The sequence below is a fragment of the Mizuhopecten yessoensis genome, unplaced genomic scaffold (genome assembly GCF_002113885.1).
Source record: "Mizuhopecten yessoensis strain PY_sf001 unplaced genomic scaffold, ASM211388v2 scaffold5519, whole genome shotgun sequence".
In the NCBI taxonomy this organism is placed as follows: domain Eukaryota; kingdom Metazoa; phylum Mollusca; class Bivalvia; order Pectinida; family Pectinidae; genus Mizuhopecten; species Mizuhopecten yessoensis.
This window is the reverse complement of record NW_018406089.1, coordinates 1658346-1677909: the sequence shown is the minus strand read 5'-3', so window position 1 is coordinate 1677909 and position 19564 is coordinate 1658346. Positions and strand designations below refer to the sequence as shown.

The 19564-nt window shown below is 35.4% G+C and overlaps 1 protein-coding gene across 5 annotated transcripts in view; it reads left to right on the top strand.

The window, feature by feature from the left end:
• The first annotated feature begins 217 nt into the window (after positions 1–217).
• The window catches only part of LOC110450840 (1-phosphatidylinositol 4,5-bisphosphate phosphodiesterase gamma-1-like), a 94331-nt gene continuing 74984 nt past the window's right edge, over positions 218–19564 (top strand). For all 5 annotated transcript variants that reach the window (XM_021498612.1, XM_021498610.1, XM_021498608.1 and 2 more), the window contains exon 1: positions 218–616. In XM_021498612.1, coding sequence (XP_021354287.1) covers positions 436–616 — 181 coding nt within the window. In that variant the 5' untranslated portion in view covers positions 218–435. The remainder of the gene's footprint in view (positions 617–19564) is intronic.

The window sequence follows — 19564 nt, the reverse complement described above, 5'->3', positions numbered from 1 at the left end:
AATAAAACATAATAAAACATAATAAAACAAAACCAAGTTGTGCACCACCGCCTTATGTTAGGAAAATATAAAAGTATCAATCAATTTTTCTTTAAAAGTGATTTGTGTGATAAATTTCGGTTTTTGTTATTTGGGGGATTTAATCGCTGTGTATTCTACGATATTCTGTGGCTGCGAGAGACGAGTTACCTCCCTTGAGCAACAGGTGCTTGTAGTGATCTCCCTTCACGCACCTGATACCATTTGGAGTCATTCCCGGAAGAAAACAAAGTGAAAATGTGTTTGGGATGGTTGACTACGAGTTATTGAACATGGTTTAAAGTGTTTCCTATCTTTGTCACTCACTTAGGTGTCAGTCGGACATTTAAACTCAAATCGCCACAATGTAAACGGAGTTTACACCTAGACTGTGGTTCCATGAGAAAATAGCTCAACATGGCGGTTGCGAATGGTCCGAATAGTGAAATTGTAGATACACTTCGGAATCTAGAACGAGGACTGGTTGTGACCATATTCTTTTCCAGGAGGAAACCAGAAAGACGGACTCTCAGAGTTAAATTAGAAACCAGACAGCTGTTATGGATCAAGGCACAAGGGAGCCGACCGGAAGGCACAGGTACAAAGAATAAGTGAAGCGCGTGTCGCTAGACTCAGCAGCTGATGCTGGGGGCATGGGACATCGAGAGGGGGATATGATGGAGAGCGGGATGGGGGACAAGGTCTTCTTGGGATGGGGTGGTATACAAAGATATAGATGTTATGAGTGTCAGGGAGTAATCATTGTTCTTTTTATGGCTGAAATATAGTAATGCCCATCCGATTCTCAGGTGGGAAATATATTAGGGATACATGCACTGTATGTGATATGGGACTTTTAAACTTCCTCCTCAGACACATTTTTGAAATCAGTTTGAAGAAAAAAGTGTATTTTACAATTGAAATGGTGTACATTTACATTAATTTTCATGTGTAACTTCAAATAGCAATATTACTAATAGTGCCTTCAGTTCCTGGCAGACTGGCATTGAGAGTCTCGTCTCACTTTGATGTATACAATAGTAAATAAACAAATAGCTTTTCGCTCCACAGATCTGATCCCATTAAATCGCTTATCAGGAAATTCTCCATGAACTTTAAGTTCCTATAGAATACTCTCCTGCAAAATCTCTGTTAGAAAAGAAAGCTAGTCTTTCCGTGAACGATATCCCAATGGAGTGCCCTCCTGACTTGGCCACTAGTGCTACACTATCTCCCTTTAACCCGGCAATCAACTCGTGTACATATAACTTATATTTTACCCCCAAGCCATGCAATTCCTATCATAACTTGCATAATCTTTATTTTGCTGAAGTAGGCAAGAAACCGGTAGAACTAGAAATAATGTTTTACAGATACTTAACTTCGACATTGCAATATACTTGAGTTTGTGCAAACAAACTGGGATGTCACTGGGAAACAGGACAGAGTCTCAGTGAACGTTATTACTTTAAATCACAGCGACTTTATACACTAAGAGGCCTTATCTTAAGACAAACTTGATCCTCTCTATTCTGGCCAACACATTATTCTCAAATACAAAGAACTCAGATCATATGAGATGTACAAGTCACCATATTATATACTGTCAATGCAACATGTAGTTCTTATATTAATTACATACAAAGTGTGGTCAGATAGCACACTTGCCTCCCTCCAAATTGGTTTCCTCCTACATTAAGAACGTTATCATCCCTGCCAACAAGAGTGATTTACACAAGAAAAAGAAATGCTTGTTTTATCATAATTGTATCATAACTTAATTGTATTTATTTATACAAACACTTAATTAGAGATCTGCACATTGGCAGTCAACAACTTACCCTTAATCATCATAGCTTTTCGGCTGTTTCGCCCTATGTTCTGTTAGTAACACAGGTCATTTTGCCCTAAATCCAGTTTGCACAAGGTTGTTTCCCCCTAATATAAGAATATATTTTAAATTATGAATACCAGTTTCACTTAGAACTCATAATCAGCCGTTCTAAATTGTCTTGCATTCATGGAGATATTTCAGTAATGTAAACTGGAAAAAACCCAGAAAAATTGGAGAAAGTTCAATAAAAATCAAATAGAGCAGATTTTTCTATCTTAAAATTGGATTAACTACGCTAAAATCGGAGGAGTTAGCATCTTTGCATTACTATCTAAGGCCATCCTTTTGGATCGTTTCACGGTTATTTAAGCCTTTAATTGATTATTTGTAAATGATGAAGTTACCTTCAATTGTTTTGTTCAGGTATTGTATATTTTATATTGAACAAACAAACTAAAAAGAACCCATTCAGATCAAGAAATGCCTGATGTTGTTATTTTCCTCTGTACATGTGCACGTGTGACCCACATATATTGTAATAAGCGTCTACATGTCCCTGATTTACAAACGCAGAAGAGATTCTGACATCGTAATAAACTGACCAATCAACAACAGCGTTAGAAACTTGCATTACATTGTTGTATAACATTGATCTGTAAGGGGGAATTCCTATATATTGGTTTCTTACTGCTGGACTGGTGTCGCTGACGAGAATGACGCGAAAAGGACTGATATCAGACTGATTTTAAGGCATGCAGACAATAAAATTTCTGCATCCCGTGACATGATGCAGTTGACAAAATTGCGTCCCAGATGATTTCAATGCGTCAAAAACATCTAGGGACGGCGTAAGCGTGATCTCTGATGATTATTTCCAATTTTGTATTGTATTATTTTTTAAAATATAATGTTCTATAATAATTAAGATACCGGCCATGGGTTGTGACATACATAGAATATCTTAACAATTGTCTCAATTATTTCCTACAAAAAAATATCAATCGTATAATGATGTGTTACATACACGATCAAATTTCCAAACAATTTCAAACCACCTGATAAACATGATAGCCAGTTCATGTGCACCCAGACAGTATTAACATTGTCATTGACTCATTGATCAATTTAATTTCTAGTAATGGAGGTATACATAAAGGTCTCCTCCATTACCTCACAAGAGTCATCTTGTATTAAATGTCTGCTGCTAAGAAATTTGAACATCTACTGGAAATAAAATCTCCCCCATTAAACAAATCTGTAATGTTGGTGGCTCTAGATAGGGACAAGGAATTTGAAGAACCATATATCGGAGGCTTTCGTCTAAAATCAAGGTCAATGCACATGTAGATAAAAAAACAATAACTGAAAATAAAAGTGTATTGACTTGATCCTTATTTCAGAACAAATGATTTCAGAAAGCTCAGACCTAATTATTATTATTATAATGATACAAATGTTTGTAGGCAGCCAAAGAGGCGAAGAAGAAACCTTTTCATTTTAGGTGTATTTTGTCAATTATTGGTCAAGGTCATTGTATGAAAGAAATATAATTATACATGTCCAGAACCTGTCTTTGAGGTAACAAGATCAAGTTGCAATGCAACTTAAAACACAAATACAGACATTTTAAAAGTACAACCCTTTCCTAATCAAAATCATTGATGAAATTACAGAATCAACAGCATTTGTTGTCAAAGGGGTCATTCAAAAACACATATATAGTGGTGCAATGGTTTGGTCCTTATAAATGAGCATGTTGGTCTTGTTCTGTTTGCAATCCCTGACCTACAGGAGTTTTGTGTGTTCATATTTGTAACGTTAATAGTGAGCGGGTACCCTTTGTCATCGCTGTAGCAAATTAATTTCTGAAGATAGCATTTTGACATAACTTCATATATATTGGCCAAGTATTATGAGAACAAACACTTGGAACAAGTTCATGCTTCAGAATGTCAAGGTCAAAGCAAATAAGGTCACCCTTGCAATTTATAAAAAAAATGTTGTCATTGTTTGAGCTCTAGATGTAGCGACTTCATTAATTATTAATATTTACAGAAAATCTTTGTCAGTGCTCTATAGACTTCATTTATGAACAAATTTGGATAAAATTTCCTCCGCAAACTCAGATAAAAATTTCCTCCAGCAGAAGTTGCTGAAACCCCATATTTTTCTTTAGCAATTAATAATTGGCTTCAGCAAACTCAAAAATAACATTCTTCGATAAATTTATCATTTTTACTTATTGTTTTAACTAACAGTGTTCATTAGATTTCGAAAATTGCGGAAAATGCAATCGGTAGCGTAAGCAGAGATTTTCGTATAATAAATAACCAAATATGAAGATACATGTATACCTCAAATTGTTTCAGGGTGCCAACTAGCTATAGGTCAGGGTCAAGGTTACCATAATTACTAGTTATAGAAAATCTTTGTCATCTTGCAACTGACCTTATCTCTAAACTGATTTTGATAAAAGTTTGAATTGGTCTTGTATTTATAAGAATAATAAGTCAATTTTTTTTTTTACATTTCATTTTTTTTATTGATTTTCATATGAACAATTACATTAAGACAAGAGACTAAACATTACATTACATAACAATTCATTACATTACAATACCCATAGGATTATATACATGCTTGAATTTAACATGAGCACTGCTAACTTTGGGAACATCATAATAATAAGTCAAGTTGGTTAATGTTTTAGAATCCCAAAATATGCATTTATATACTCTAAACATATATAACTATAATGATTACATGATGAAGTGTCTATGTGTTACTATTGTACATACAGTGTAGATGGATCAACTTTTGTACAAACTTTTGCATATTAAGGGATTTGTATCATTTGATTTGCCATATATGCCTCATTTATAAATATCAACCGACATTAACAACTCCTTTGTTGTAGCAGGTATGTTTCCACTGAGAGCAGGTTATTATTGTCTGTTGACCACAGATATTTATGTGAAAAACAAATGTGTTGGCAATCATGATCAGAGTTTTACGGTCAGTGACATCACGGTTCAAGGTCAGATGTATGTTCTCTTCGATTTCTAGATTTGTCCATTGTGATTGATGGGTAAAAATTATCAACATAAAGATAAAATGTGATCTGCAATAAATATGATCATAATATTCAAAAAATGATGAAATTAATACACTTTAACTGAAGCATTTTCATTGATTTGACAATTATGATGAATAACTAGTACGAAAGACAGAGGAGTGTAAAAGGCAAATGCAAAATTACAATGTACATAAAAATTCAATATACAACGTAATGCCACTCAAAACAAAATTAGGATACAGTCTATATTGCAATATTTCAGAAGGTATTGCAATATATATATCATAATATATTGCTTTTTAAAATATTAGGAATTTATATTGACAAATTTGGGAAGGATTGGGGATAGTAATATTCAGGTAAAGATAGGAATTGTGAGGTATATTAATACACTAACTACTTTCGGTTGATAAGTCCATATATAGGACAAGATGTATAGATTATTTAGGAACAACCCTGGGTATCTGTAGCAAGTCCACATTGAAGCCCAGGGTATTCTGTGTTGATCCTGGTTGATCTGTGGCACGCTAATATTGGATAGTTTTAAACTGTTTTAAACCTCCTGGGTCATCCGTAGCTGAGCCACGGTATTTTGACAACGTAGACGGGGAGGGGGGGGGGGGGGGGGGGGGGGGGGATGTGCTTCAACTCATATTGTGTACGATATCATTCACTTTCGTCATTAACACTACGAAAAAAACCTTCAGATAATGAATTGGCCTCTAGAATTGAATATGCAGCGAGTTGGAAACTACACGGTGATTGATGGTCCAAGTTATTCAGCAACAAAGAAACAATAGGGCTCTTAAAGTTTGAGACTTGCTTCTTGTTTGGTCTGTTAAAAAAATCTGATTTTGAGTTAGAAAATTTGTTCAAACATACAGCCACTGGGGTGTCACCTGACGAACCGTAGCGTAATTGCAGTGACACAGTGACGGAACCAGGGATGATGTAGTGCCACCTTGGCGGACCATAGCATAACCTTGGATATCCGGTACACCTTGACAACTGTGATGATACCAAAGTGGAACCTGGATGTATTGTGGCCTATCCTGGTGGTCCGCACTGGTATCGGAGTAGTGTCGGCATCTAACGTAGTGACACCTTATCTGTAGTAATACCCCAACAACACCGTAGATAACTGTTTTCAGGCAACACTTAGAGGGATGGCCACAGTATATAGAACTGGGAACATCTGGGCTAGGCCTTGGCCAATCGTGATAGTGTGACAGCTTTGTGAAGGAAACACCTCCAGCACCAAATATATAAAATAATTGACTAAGAGACTTCAAAAAACTGCTGCCATAAATTAAAGATATTGTAAAGTGTAAGGAAAATGTTGAAACTATCATGCAATACATAATTATGTATATCTGAATTTTAAGCAGTTTTCCAAAAAAGAATAATCTTATTTTATAAAAAAGAATAATCTTATTTTATAAAAAAGAATAATCTTATTTTATAATCTATCTATCAAATGATATTGTGGATAGTGCACTAGCCTTTCAGCCAGGTGGCTGGAGTTCCATTCTAATCGGATGTGAAAAGTTATTGGGTCACCTGCCTGACCATATGGGTTTTCTCCGGGTACTCTGGTTTCCTCCCCCATTCAGAACCCCCCCCCCCCCCCCCCCCCCCCCCCCCCCCGCTTGCTATCATCGGGTCAACTAGAGTGATTAATATACAAAAAACTTGTTTCATAATATAATTCATTAATTGTTTTGAAATAAAAAAAAGATTTTATCAAATTAGTGTACATGTAGGTGATTCACTAGTCCTTGCTGAAATCCACTAGTCTCGGAATAGATGAGAGGGATAGTGTTGGTGTCGAACCCTGTTATGTGCTTTAGGTATTGTAATACTGTTGAGCTGGCTTTGAATGGAATGAGGAAGCAAGTGCTGATCTTAACAATTTTCTTTACAAGTTTCTACTTGTCTAGATCATTTTGGATATAGCTTATCTAAAAGCTTTCTAACAATATTTGTATATATATAAGTACATTTACAGGGATATTTGGTTTTGGTGCAAAGTGCATACAACTATGCACACTATATAAATTTACCTTTTTTCAATGCACAGATAGTGTGTGATTTTAATTATGCCCCTACTTGTACAACATAACACGAATCAACACTGTCTACCTGTACATGTACACTCCATACATATACCACACACATGTAGCTCTCTTAGAAATGTATGCTTTTTAGTCTGCAAAAAACAATTCCTCTCAATGTATATAACATGTAATAAGCTGTGTGACATATGTGCTACATAAAAAAGAATTTGTGAATTTGTATGCCCCCACCATAAAAGGGGGAGGGGGAATATAATGTTGCCCATGCATATACATTGTATGTCCGTCCTGTCTGCATTCAATGTAAACACTTTATAAGCAACTTCATTGCAATTGAATTACCAAGCTCAACCCCTCCCCACACACAAATTTAACCTGCTGCATGTACATATACATGTACATGTATAGCAAATTTTCCTTGCTCAAAGATAGTTTTTCTNGGGGGGGGGGGAGGACACAGGTACCCTTGAATGAATCTGCATATCATCATCTATCAAGTATAAAATAAATACGATCACCAACAACAGTAAACGTAAACATGACAGAGCAAAATAATTCCTCAATATATAATTTTTAGCTCATTTGCCCGAAGGACGTCAACTTTTTACTTTAAACAACTTCTTCTCAGTAACCGAAAAGCCTAAGATGATGATATTTGGCCAGAAGGATGCTGGGATGAAGGGCTACCAAGTGTGTTCAAATGAATGACCTTCATCCATTTTCAAGGTCACAGGGGTCAAATATGTTAAAATCTTTTAACGACTTCTTCTGAATAACCAAGAGGCCTAGGGTGATGATATTTGGCAAGTAACATGCTGCAATAAAGGGCTTCCACGTTTGTTCAAATGAATGACCTTCATCTATTTTGAAGGTCACAGGTGTCAAATATGTTAAAATCTTTTAAAGACTTCTAAATATGGCCAGTTACATGCTGGGATAAAGGGCTGCTATTTTTTTTCAAATGAATGACCTTGACTCATTTTCAAGGTCACAGGGATCAAATATGTTTAAAACCTTTTTACAACTTCTTCTGAATAACCAAGATGCCTAGGGTGTTGATATTTGACAAAAATGTTGAAAACTGTAAATCACTTCTTTATAACCAAAAGGACCTGAGTGATGATATTTGACCAGTAATATGCTGGGATGGAGGGCTACCAACTTTGTTCAAATGAACTATCTTCCCCCATTTGCAAGGTCACAGGGGTCAAATAAGTCAAATCTCTAAACAACTTCTGAATAATCTAAATTGCCAGGGTAATGGTATTTGGCCAGAAGCATGCTGGTATGAAAGGCTTTAACGTCTATTCAACTTAATGTCCTTGTTTGACTTTCAAGGTCACATGTGTCATATGTTTAACTCTTTTAATAGATTCTTTTGAATCAAAACACTGGTATTTTGCATGTAGCTGTATTTTAGCCCACTTTTAAGATTACAATTGTAAGATTAATACCAGGTGAGTGTTTCAGGCCCATTCGGCCTCTTGTAACATTTGTAAAATACATAATGTTGACTTTGTCCTTTAGATTTAAAAATCAATGCTGTTTCTAGCGTGTAACAGTTATACATATTGTCTATGTATGCACACAGTCATTCTCGGTTTGCAGGTATACCATTGGTTATATATCATGCCTGTACTGCAGGTAGTTTGTAATTTACAGGTAAATCCTTATGTAAGGAGCCAATTTTGAATTATAAATAACGCTTATTTTACATCTGTGTAATTAATATAATCATTTCAGGTTTCACTGACTTTCTGAAAAATATAAGGTCGCTATTGGTAGGGTAATATATAATACATATTGATAATACATACACCATGTTTCATTTAATTTGCATGCATACAACTTTCTCGCCCTCTAATTGCTCAAGCCCCAAGACCAAGGCATATTCAAATGTAGATGATAATATATGCCTGTGAAATAAGTTATACAGTTTGACAAGAGTTTACTAATTATAAGGCCAAGGATGCTCCATACCAACTTGAATGAAGTTCTGGACTAATTATTAAAAAGCATTTTAAATGAGATACCATGGCATTAGGCCACTTAGTTGCCCTTGGACTATATGTAAGCTAATTATTTATAGTACAGAATGTATGTCTAGATATTTCGAAGGATTTGTCAAGAACAATGGTTGAATTACTATATACAGGATCAAAGTTAAAAAGGTTTAAGTCCATTTGAGTATTACATACATGTTCATCTGTGTTAATGAAACTGAACTGATCACAAACCAAATTAACATTGACTCTACACAATTTTCCATTATATGCATCCTGTAATAATCACAGGAGGCCAACACATAATCTCTCACTCAAGTAGGGAATGGGCTTAAAAAAATGAAATGGCATTTGTTTGCATTTCTGCTGAACCTCCAACAAATATTGGGTGGGCTTATTACCAGGCATTGGCTTAATGCTGCATGAATACAATTTTCAACTGTGTATAAATTCATAGATCTCTGTTTTTGTGTAACATATACTTATATATCATGTGACAGGAGATAGGATTTGTCGTCAACTGAGCTAGACTAAATAACTATTGTTATAAAGACATTACATTGTACATATACATTAATATTGTACATATCAATAAGGAAGGATGATAGTAGTTTTTAACACATGTTTTTATCTGATTGTGTCTAATCTACAATTCAGATATCAACATATTGTACCTAGTAATAATTTAAGAATATTTATCATGATGATCCTATAACTAGGTGAGACCCCTTTGGACAAAATAGCTATTGTTGTTATAAAATGTTATGTATTAAGAAGGAAGGATGTTTGTTTTTGTATCACCACCTGTTTTGATCTGATTGTGTCTGATCCACTTGTATTAAGATATGAACATACAACCTATTCATAATAGTTTTAGCAGTGTCATATATGGTTTTCATCCTCTTTGCTGTCTAGATCTGCATCCCTGTAATATGTATATACATACTGTATAACACGAAATGTTCGTGGGGACTTTCCTTTGTAGTTTGAAGTCATTTAGATTGTTTCGTGGTACAAACTTTCGTGGATATCCTATATTAACCAACAGTTTCATTCAAATTCATTGTTATTATTTTCATGGTTCAATAGCGACCATGAAAACCACAAATGTTTATACGCAACAAACATTTTATGGTATACAGTATATGTCATGGCAAAATTGAAGGTACACCGGTAGCTTTGTGATTGGTCTCAGGTAAAAGACCAATCACTAGGCAGATATACCTGTCCTTTGAAAGTTACAGAGGTGTGACTTCAAAGCTGGTCATTTTTTACCAATATGCTGCTGCAGGATTCTTTTGATGTACATAAGGGATCAAACTGTACTAGTCTTCTTTCGTTTTTGTGGTGACATATTCCAGGGATGGAGAGAGCGTAAGTGATCGTAAGTCCCGGAGTATTAAAGATGGATGGTTCTAGATATCGATGGGAACCTTTTTTAAAGCACTCGCAAAATAGTCCTTGAATCACTGTTCAAAAACAATTATTGAAATAAAGATAAGCTTCAATTCATCATTCAGGAACTGTTCTTTAACTTAACATTCCAGAGCTGTTCTTACATTTGACATCAAGAAATCTTCTTACATTCCTGTTCTTGAACTTTAAATCAAGTTTGTTTCAAGAACTGACAACCTGTGAATTGAATAGCAAATTAATTTGTCCTCATCGTAGTACACTGTGCAATGGCCAGTAGACCGAAAATACACACACAGAAAATCATGTGAAATTGACCATTTTAGCAAATCCTGGAAAGTTAGGGACTGCAAAAAAAGACTTTCATGCTAAGATCTCAACTAAAGAAACAATTCTTCTCTACCACAATATTAATAAACCCGTTGATTAACACCTAATTCATGACTTTGATCGGTTAATTAGTGAAATCCTAAATGTTGTCTGCTGTCCACACCCATCTGTTTCAATTTGATGACTGTAACTTTTAGAATGTTCAATCCATTTTGAATAATGGCAGCTTTTACTATCTGATTGCCTTAGCTACGTATGGCACCTGCTACAGTACATTATATATAATGCAATCATATATTTATGCTTCCCATCCAGGTCTTGTGACTAATAGAATCTTTCACCCCCTTGATGTGAGATAGCGGAATCACAACACGAGGGGGAAGATTCTTAAGTTGCCAAACACCAGGCTTTGACCAGTGTTTGGCAACTTAAAAATCTTTCCCCGAGGGTTGAGATTCCCAACTAGCCTGAAAGGGGTGAATGATTCTTTTTCTCTTACCCAGTTCACCCATTGTGTATCATATACATAATGTAATATGTTAACGGTACAGGCATAATTCATTTTTGACGTGATATTGATTCATTGTTTACGTGACGTCATACAACTGTCAATGAATATAGAAAATTGAGGGAAATTAAAGCTACGATTTATAAGAAAATCCACAGTGCAGAAGGGCAAAAATTCTTAAATATCTATTGTATTTTCCACTATTTTCAGAATTGAAATTGTCTCAAAAATTGTTATTATTGTAAGCTTGTACAGGTAAGATTTCTTTATCAGAAAGTGTTTGTATAGTATCAAAATAGTCCAATGGTTAAGTCATCCAATTTTTTTCAGCAAGGTTTAAAGGAACATTTTTAATCAGGAAAATATAACTAAGAGGGTTAAAAATCAAGATTATTTCTTATTTTGGGATAGATCTTTTGAATCTCTAGAGAAAGCTCTAGCCTGGGTCCGGGATATCTGTTGAGATCACCATGGAAGTTTTCAAGCTTAAGTTTGTAGGCAGAAAATTTAAGGAAAAAGTTCACATAACCTTTCAACATTTTAAGTATTCCCGAGCCGTTTTTCTTGTCAAAAAGTTCCATCTCTTCACCTTATTTTTTTACCATCTTACATGAAAAGGTGTACGTGTATACTATAACTTAATGTTTGTGAGAATATTGGATTCATCTGCAACATGAAGTGACACAGGGAATGAATGTTACCTTTAACTTAGTCCAAACATATTATTTGGCCAGTTAAGTTTTTCTGATCAGGTCAGTTATAGACTATGTACGGCAGCTATAGGGTTATTAAAATTCAGATACTTACAGTGTATGTACCTTGATCAGAACAGCAGTTCTCATGGCATTTTTGTGACCTTTTGACAGCATTTTGGTGAAGTTCACCTTTGACCTTCACCTTTTGACCTAAGTTTTTAGGTCAGTTATGGACTAGGCACTGTGCATACAGTTAGCTAGGGTACATGTATGTAATTTTACCTGTTAATGCTCCTGTATAAGACCAGTAGTTTTAATTAATTTTTGTATCCTTGATCTTTTACCTTGACCTCGGTGATGTTGCATTATTTCTGAATGTTGGAGTGAGGCATCCACGTGTTACAGCTGACAAATCAGTAGTTTCAAATGACATATCGCTTTTCAAGGGCACGTATAAGGTAAATCATTGGATAAAATAGATGGATTTTCATTTGTACTTTATAGATCTATGTATCTGTCTACATTATATATATAGGTACTTGATTTAGCTAAGTCCAAGTTTAAACCAGGTAATATGTATAGGTCTGTATTTTATAAGCTTTAAAGTCTTTCCATACATGTACACCAGGTACATGTAAATACAGTACTATATCGCTACATAAATCTACTCTTTTTCATGTCCATTTACTTCCACAAATTAAACCTTGAAACTACTTCACGGTGATTAACTTTCAAGGAAATAGGCCCTGTTTTGGAAATGAAAAGAAAAATGAAAAAATAAAAAGATTTACATGGATAGTTGAAATAATGTTAGACTTTGTATGCATATATATATATACATCATGTGTGTGGAGATGTCTCCCATCAGGTGTAATGATGTGTAATAATTGGAAATTACAGATGAGGAAGTAAACTAAAATAATTCACAAAACTCCGCACTTATATTATTGCACACAGAATACACTTAACATTTCATATATAATGTACTAAATCTTTATAAATTATATGGATTTCAAAGATCAGTGAAAATATTTGTCAGGACAATTTGTTATAGTATTAATGGACCAATTTCAATGAAAGTTTCCAGATACGATAACTACCCCCTGAAGTTGTGCATCCACATACAAATGTATTATGTTTTCATTCTGAGCCTTTTTTACAAAGTTTTGTTGGAGTATCTTATCCAGACAACTCCTCGAAAACTACTGGCCATTGGCCAATTGAAATGAAAGTTTTCTGATGAGTAAACAACCTCCTGATGTTGTGCATACAGGTATTATTTTTTCATTCTGACCCTTTTTACGGAGTATGGCCCTTTGGTGAAAATCCTTGTCCAGACAACTCCTCCAAAACTATGCGGCAATTTCAACAAAACAATCCAGATATGATAACTACCCCCAGATGTTTTGCATCCAGGTATTTATTTTTTTACCCTTTTTCAGCCCACCATCATCTGATGGTGGGCTATTCAAATCACCCTGCGTCCGTGGTCCGTGGTCCGTCCGTCCTTAAACAGTTCTTGTTATCGGTATTTCTCAAGAAGTACCAGAGGGATCTTTCTCAAATTTTATATGTAGGTTCCCCTTGGTCCTAAGCTGTGCAGGGCAACTTTTGAGACTGATCGGATAAAAACATGGCTGACAGGCAGCCATCTTGGATTATGATGGTGAAAGTTTGTTATCACTATTTCTCAAGAAGTACCAGAGGGATCTTTCTCAAATTTTATATGTAGGTTCCCCTTGGTCCTAAGCTGTGCAGGGCAACTTTTGAGACTGATCGGATAAACAACATGGCCGCCAGGCAGCCATCTTGGATTTTGATAGTGAAAGTTTGTTATCGCTATTTCTCAAGAAGTACCAGCGGGACTTTCTCAAATTTTATATGTAGGTGCCCCTTGGTCCTTAGCTGTGCAGGGCAACTTTTGAGACTGATCAGATAAACAACATGGCCGACAGGCAGCCATCTTGGGTATTTGAAAGTGTTATCGCTATTTTTCCGGAAGTAATTGAGGAATCTTTTTAAAATTTTATATGTAGGTTCCCCTTGGTTATTAGCTCACCTGCCCGAAGGGCAAGTGAGCTTATGTCATGGTGCGGCGTCCGTCGTCCGTTCGTCCGTCCGTCAACTTTTCCTTTAAACAACTTCTTCTGAAGAACGGACAGACCTAGAGTCATGATATTTGGCTGAAAGCTTCGTTGGTAGGAGCCCTACAAAGTTTGAGAACGAAAATGACCTTGACCTGTTTTCAAGGTCACAGGGGTCAAATGTGTCAAACACTTCAAACGACTTCTTCTGAAGAACTGAAAGGGATAGAATGTTTATATTTGGCTGGTGGCTTCCTGGGATAGAGCACAACAAAGTTTGAGAATGAAAATTAGTTTGACCTACTTTCAAGGTCACAGGGGTCTAATATGTCAAAAACTTTAAACGACTTCTTCTGAACAATTAAAAGGTATATAGAGAACTAAAAGGAATGGATTCATAAGATTTGGCTGGTAGCTTTTGGAATAGAGCTAACCAATTTGAGAAGGAAAATGACATTGACCTACTTACAAGATAACAGGGAAAAATATGTCAAGCAACTTCTGAAGAAGAATCAAAAAGCATAGAATCTTATAATAATATTTTGCTGGTAGTTTCAACAGATGGAGCCAACAAAGTTTGCGAGGGTAATATTTTTAGTGCAATATAATATTTAATGAGAATATTTTGCTATGACTGCTTAAATATTCAGGTGAGCGATACAGGCACTCTTGGGCCTCTTGTTATCTGTGCATGGCAACTTTTGAGACTGATCGGATAAACAACATGGCCGACAGGCAGCCATCTTGGATTTTGATAGTGTAGGTTTGCTACCGCTATTTCTCCGGAAGAACTAGAGGGATCTTTCTTAAATTTTATATGTAGGTTCCCCTTGGTCTCTAGTTGTGCATGTTATATTTTGAGACTGATCCTAAAAACAAAATGGATTAAAAGAAGAACTAAACAGATCTTTCTGCAATGATCGATTCTATTTCTTTCACATTAAGTACTGTACTAGTAAATATGTGAAATGACAAACTCACTTTGAAGGTTGGCTTTTATACACATCAGTATTAAGTTTAGATCAAAAGTTACCTCAAGGTGCATTTACTGTTAACATGACTCGATCAAACAGATTAGAGGAAAGAAGAGAAAAGATTGAACTGACAAAGAACTAATGAAGATGGTACAAAGGTGGGTGCCAAGATCCCTCTGGGATCTCTTGTTTTGGAGTTATGGTCCTTTGTTGATTTTTTATTGTCCGGACGACTCTTCCGAAACTACTAGGCCGATTTCAGCAAACTTAACAGGTATGATAGCTACCCCCGTCATCATGTAGTTGAGTACTTCCTATTTATTATTTCATTTGTTTAATCTCCATTTAGGAACATTTTATTTGGGGGGGGGGGGGGGGGGTGGGGTGTATTATACCTTTTTTTCCCCATATTTCCAATTTTTGAATATGGTGGCTTGAGGAGGTATCTTAGTCCTTGTTATTACCAAACTTTTATTTATGTTTATAGTATAGAACTGTCAGCAAAAGAATATGTAAATTCCTATAGGCAGAATAAAATTTGGGTATCTGTAGGGGATGATGGTATGTCAAATACACAAAGTAGGTCATCATCATTGTGACCTGTTTGACCGTTGATCGAAGCCTCTGAAAAAGTTTGTTTTGGGCATATGTTATGCTGGTGATCTGGACTTACAAGATTTGGTATGCAAGTATGTTTTGGCATGGGGAGGGAGTACAGGAAGTATTTTAATGTGACTGACCTATATGTTAAAATAAGTGTATATGTACAGCTCAATAAATCAAGAAATCATTATTGGTAGGGGACCATGGATTGCTTTTTAATACTTTGCCTTAGTTAGCCTTTATATTTTTTGCTTACAGTATGTAGTTTATGTTGTTTCAGGAAACATTTTAGTAAGATGAGTTGAATTCTCAAAAATGATGTACTTCAGTATGACAGTACACACAATGTACAGGAACTTCCAACTCAACATTGGTCATTCATAATTATTTCCTCAATGAATTTCATTGGTTTGCAGGAAATGACCAAAGATTTTTCTGGTCTCATAAAATTATCCGTGTCATAAACAAAACAAAAACAATTATTTAACAGGAAATGTTACCTGGTAAATACAATACAATAAAACAGGAACAACACATACCAGGACATTTTATTTTCATTTATAAATGAAATTTAATTACAGTTAAAGGGTTTGAAATGAAGATCTGAAGAAAAGCACACTATTATTAGCAAATATTAAAATAAAAAAGGAAGACAAGAAATTTCCTTTGAAATATATACAGGAGAGAAAAAAATAATCATGCAAGATTGAATTTGGACAGTTTTTTCTCCTGAATTTCTGAAAATTTTGCTGACATTTTTATCAGTTTTTTTAATAAGATGTTAAAATTGGGAAATAAAAGATGAAAGACTTGGATTTATCAAGATCATCTGCGGTCAAAGATTTGTTTTGTAATGTTTAAGTATCCGTAACTGCCAATTAACTATTTACTGTAAAATCATTAATTTTTGTGGGTTTTTAACTTCATTGATTTCGTGCACGTGGGTAATCTTCATCAACAAATTCATAGGTCCAAAAAGTAATCGCAAGATCGCATTGATATATATAGGATCTTACATGAGTTTCCATTTCATATGAGATTTATGAAACGAGTCTAAGAATTTTTCAATTAAGTGAGCCTCGTGCAACAATTTTCATGCAACCTTGAAATGTAAAAAGCTGCCATTTTGACTCCAGTGCGTAAGCCTGTGACGTCATGTACTTGTCCTAGGTGTGACATGAGTTGGTCTTTGAGATATAATCATTAGATTTTATAATTAGAATTTAAGGAAAGTTATGCAAAATAAGGGGTCAAAATTCAGGAGTCCTCCTATTGAACTCATGAAGAATGGAATAAATTAAATTATAATGAGATGAAGGACAAGAAATTGTAGTAGGATTAGACAGTTCCCTGTTCTAAACAGTGTTCCAACTAGATTTGGGGTTATATTTGATACATTTTTATGATCCTGTACCCATAGATACAATGTACTTTTAGTTAAACAAGGCAATTCTTTAAAAGTTTGGGTATAATGTACAACCATTGTGTTGGGGATGAAAACCCTCATTTTGTGATTTCTGGGAACACTAGTACTAAATACTTCGTATTTATCTTTCTATGGCACTGCCAATATATAACTTTACCAATTTGGATGGCATTCATTTAAAGAGTACATGCCATGGCCCATGTGTTGATGTCATTGGCATTATATGATGTCATAATTGTAACATAAAATACTTAAACTGAAGTTCTAGTTCTATAAATAATCAATAGTGATGATTTTAGAAACAGGACACCAGTTCAGCCTAAAACAACTTAAATTGGTGATGTCTGGAAAACGATACAAAAAGAAAACAAATTTAAACAGTACATTATATATAATTATGTATGTTTAGGATAAGCAGATTGACTGAATCAGAAAGCAAATAAATAAAACGTAGGATATGTCACCTTCTGTGAATTCCGATACTACAGTTAGGTTAGTATGTAGTTTTGATTCCACCGTAATATATATAAAATGTTTAATCATTAAACTGACTACAGCAGTACAGTCAAAAATGTATTGAAAGACTGCACCCTCGGGAAGTCCAGAAAAGTGGCCTCTAAACACAGCTTCAATTGACAATGAAATCACTAAAACAAGGAACATTAAAAGATGTCTCTCAATGACAACGGTGCTCCCATAAACATGTTTAACTGTATATATATATGTCAATAGATGGTGGATTGGGCTGTGACAGCCAGCTGGTGTCATACATAAAATGTACTCCCCACCAAAATGTACCCATCCAGAATAAACAGTGAACTTGTACTTATTTAAAGTAGCATTTTAACAATTTTTGTTAAAGATTTTGTATAACACCGCAAGAGGTGGATTTCAGTAATACCCTGACAAATTGTTTGTCACACAAGGAAGCAATGTATATATGTATAATTATCCCCCACTTTCACCGAAACGAGGGATATTAATTTGGGTTTGCTTTTTGCCTGTCTATCACGCTTCGTTTCCGTGCAATAACTGCAACAAATGTTAATCGATTTTCTCAAACTTGGTCACAGGGTTAAATGCCTTATAAGGGCTCGGCCAAGTTCGATGACCACTTTCAGCAGAATCCATTTGGCGGAGTTGTGGTCCCTTGAATAACGAAAAACATCATTATCTGCCGTTTCTGTTCATGAACTCTCGCAAATATTATCCGATTGTCTAAAAACTTAGTAACAGGGTTCAACACATTAAGGGCTCTGCCAATTTTGACAACCATTTTAATCTGACTCCATTTGGCTGAGTTATGGCCCCTTGATTAACGAAAAACGTCATTATCTGCAGTTTCCGCGTAATAACTCAAGCAAAATATTAGCCAAGTTCCTTCAAACTTGATAACAATGCTGTAGATATTGTGCAGATATTTCAACCAAATTCTGTATGCACATGATATCCGACTCATGCTAGGTTTGCCAACCGATGTGATTTGTGCATATTTACAGATAATTAATGAGGCTAGTAAATTCTGACGGATTAAATGGTTAAATTACACCATAATACCTACATGTTCAATAAAAAGTCTAACTTCTGTATAAAGGCTTTTTTTTCATAAGTTTCAAGCTATACATTATGTATCAACAGCACGATACTCACATGTTTAAACCTAACCTCAATAATGTTAACCTACAATATGTCCTACAAGCAAGGGGGGGGGGGGGGGTATAAATTCCATGAATTTGCTTGTTTATACAGTGGGTTTAACTAAGTAGTGAAAATAAATACTAAGCATGCTTTTAATTTAACAAAAAAATCTGTTAAGGATCCCATCCCTGTCCAACTACATTCTGGTTTTTCGTATAAATACAGTTATTATAATATATAACTTCCCCATAACTCATTCACCCCTGGAGACACATTTGAACTCTTCCAGTACAAAGATTGCAATAGTTCATTATGAAATTTCAAGGGTGAGTGAGTTAATTAAGGATCCCTGTCCCATACACTGTGATTTTTAGGTCACCTGAGCTTTAGCTCAAGTGACCTATTGCTATCCGTTTTCGTCCGTCGTCGTCCGTCGTCCGTCGTCCGTCGTACGTCGTCCGTCGTCCGTCGTCCGTCGTCCGTCGTCCGTTAACATTTTACATTTCAAACTTAAAGTCAAGTTCTGCTGGGCCGATTGAACTGAAAGTTGATAGGAATGATCGCCTCATGGTCCTGACAAAGTGTTGTTATTTTTCGGGTCGATCAGAAATCCAATATGGCCGCCACGGCCGCCATTTTGAAAACCTATTTCAAACTTAAAGTCAAGTTCTGCTGGACCGATTGAACTGAAAGTTGGTAGGAATGATCGCCTCATGGTCCTGACAAAGTGTTGTTATTTTTCGGGTCGATCAGAAATCCAATATGGCCGCCACGGCCGCCATTTTGAAAACCTATTTCAAACTTAAAGTCAAGTTCTGCTGGACCGATTGAACTGAAAGTTGGTAGGAATGATCGCCTCATGGTCCTGACAAAGTGTTGTTATTTTT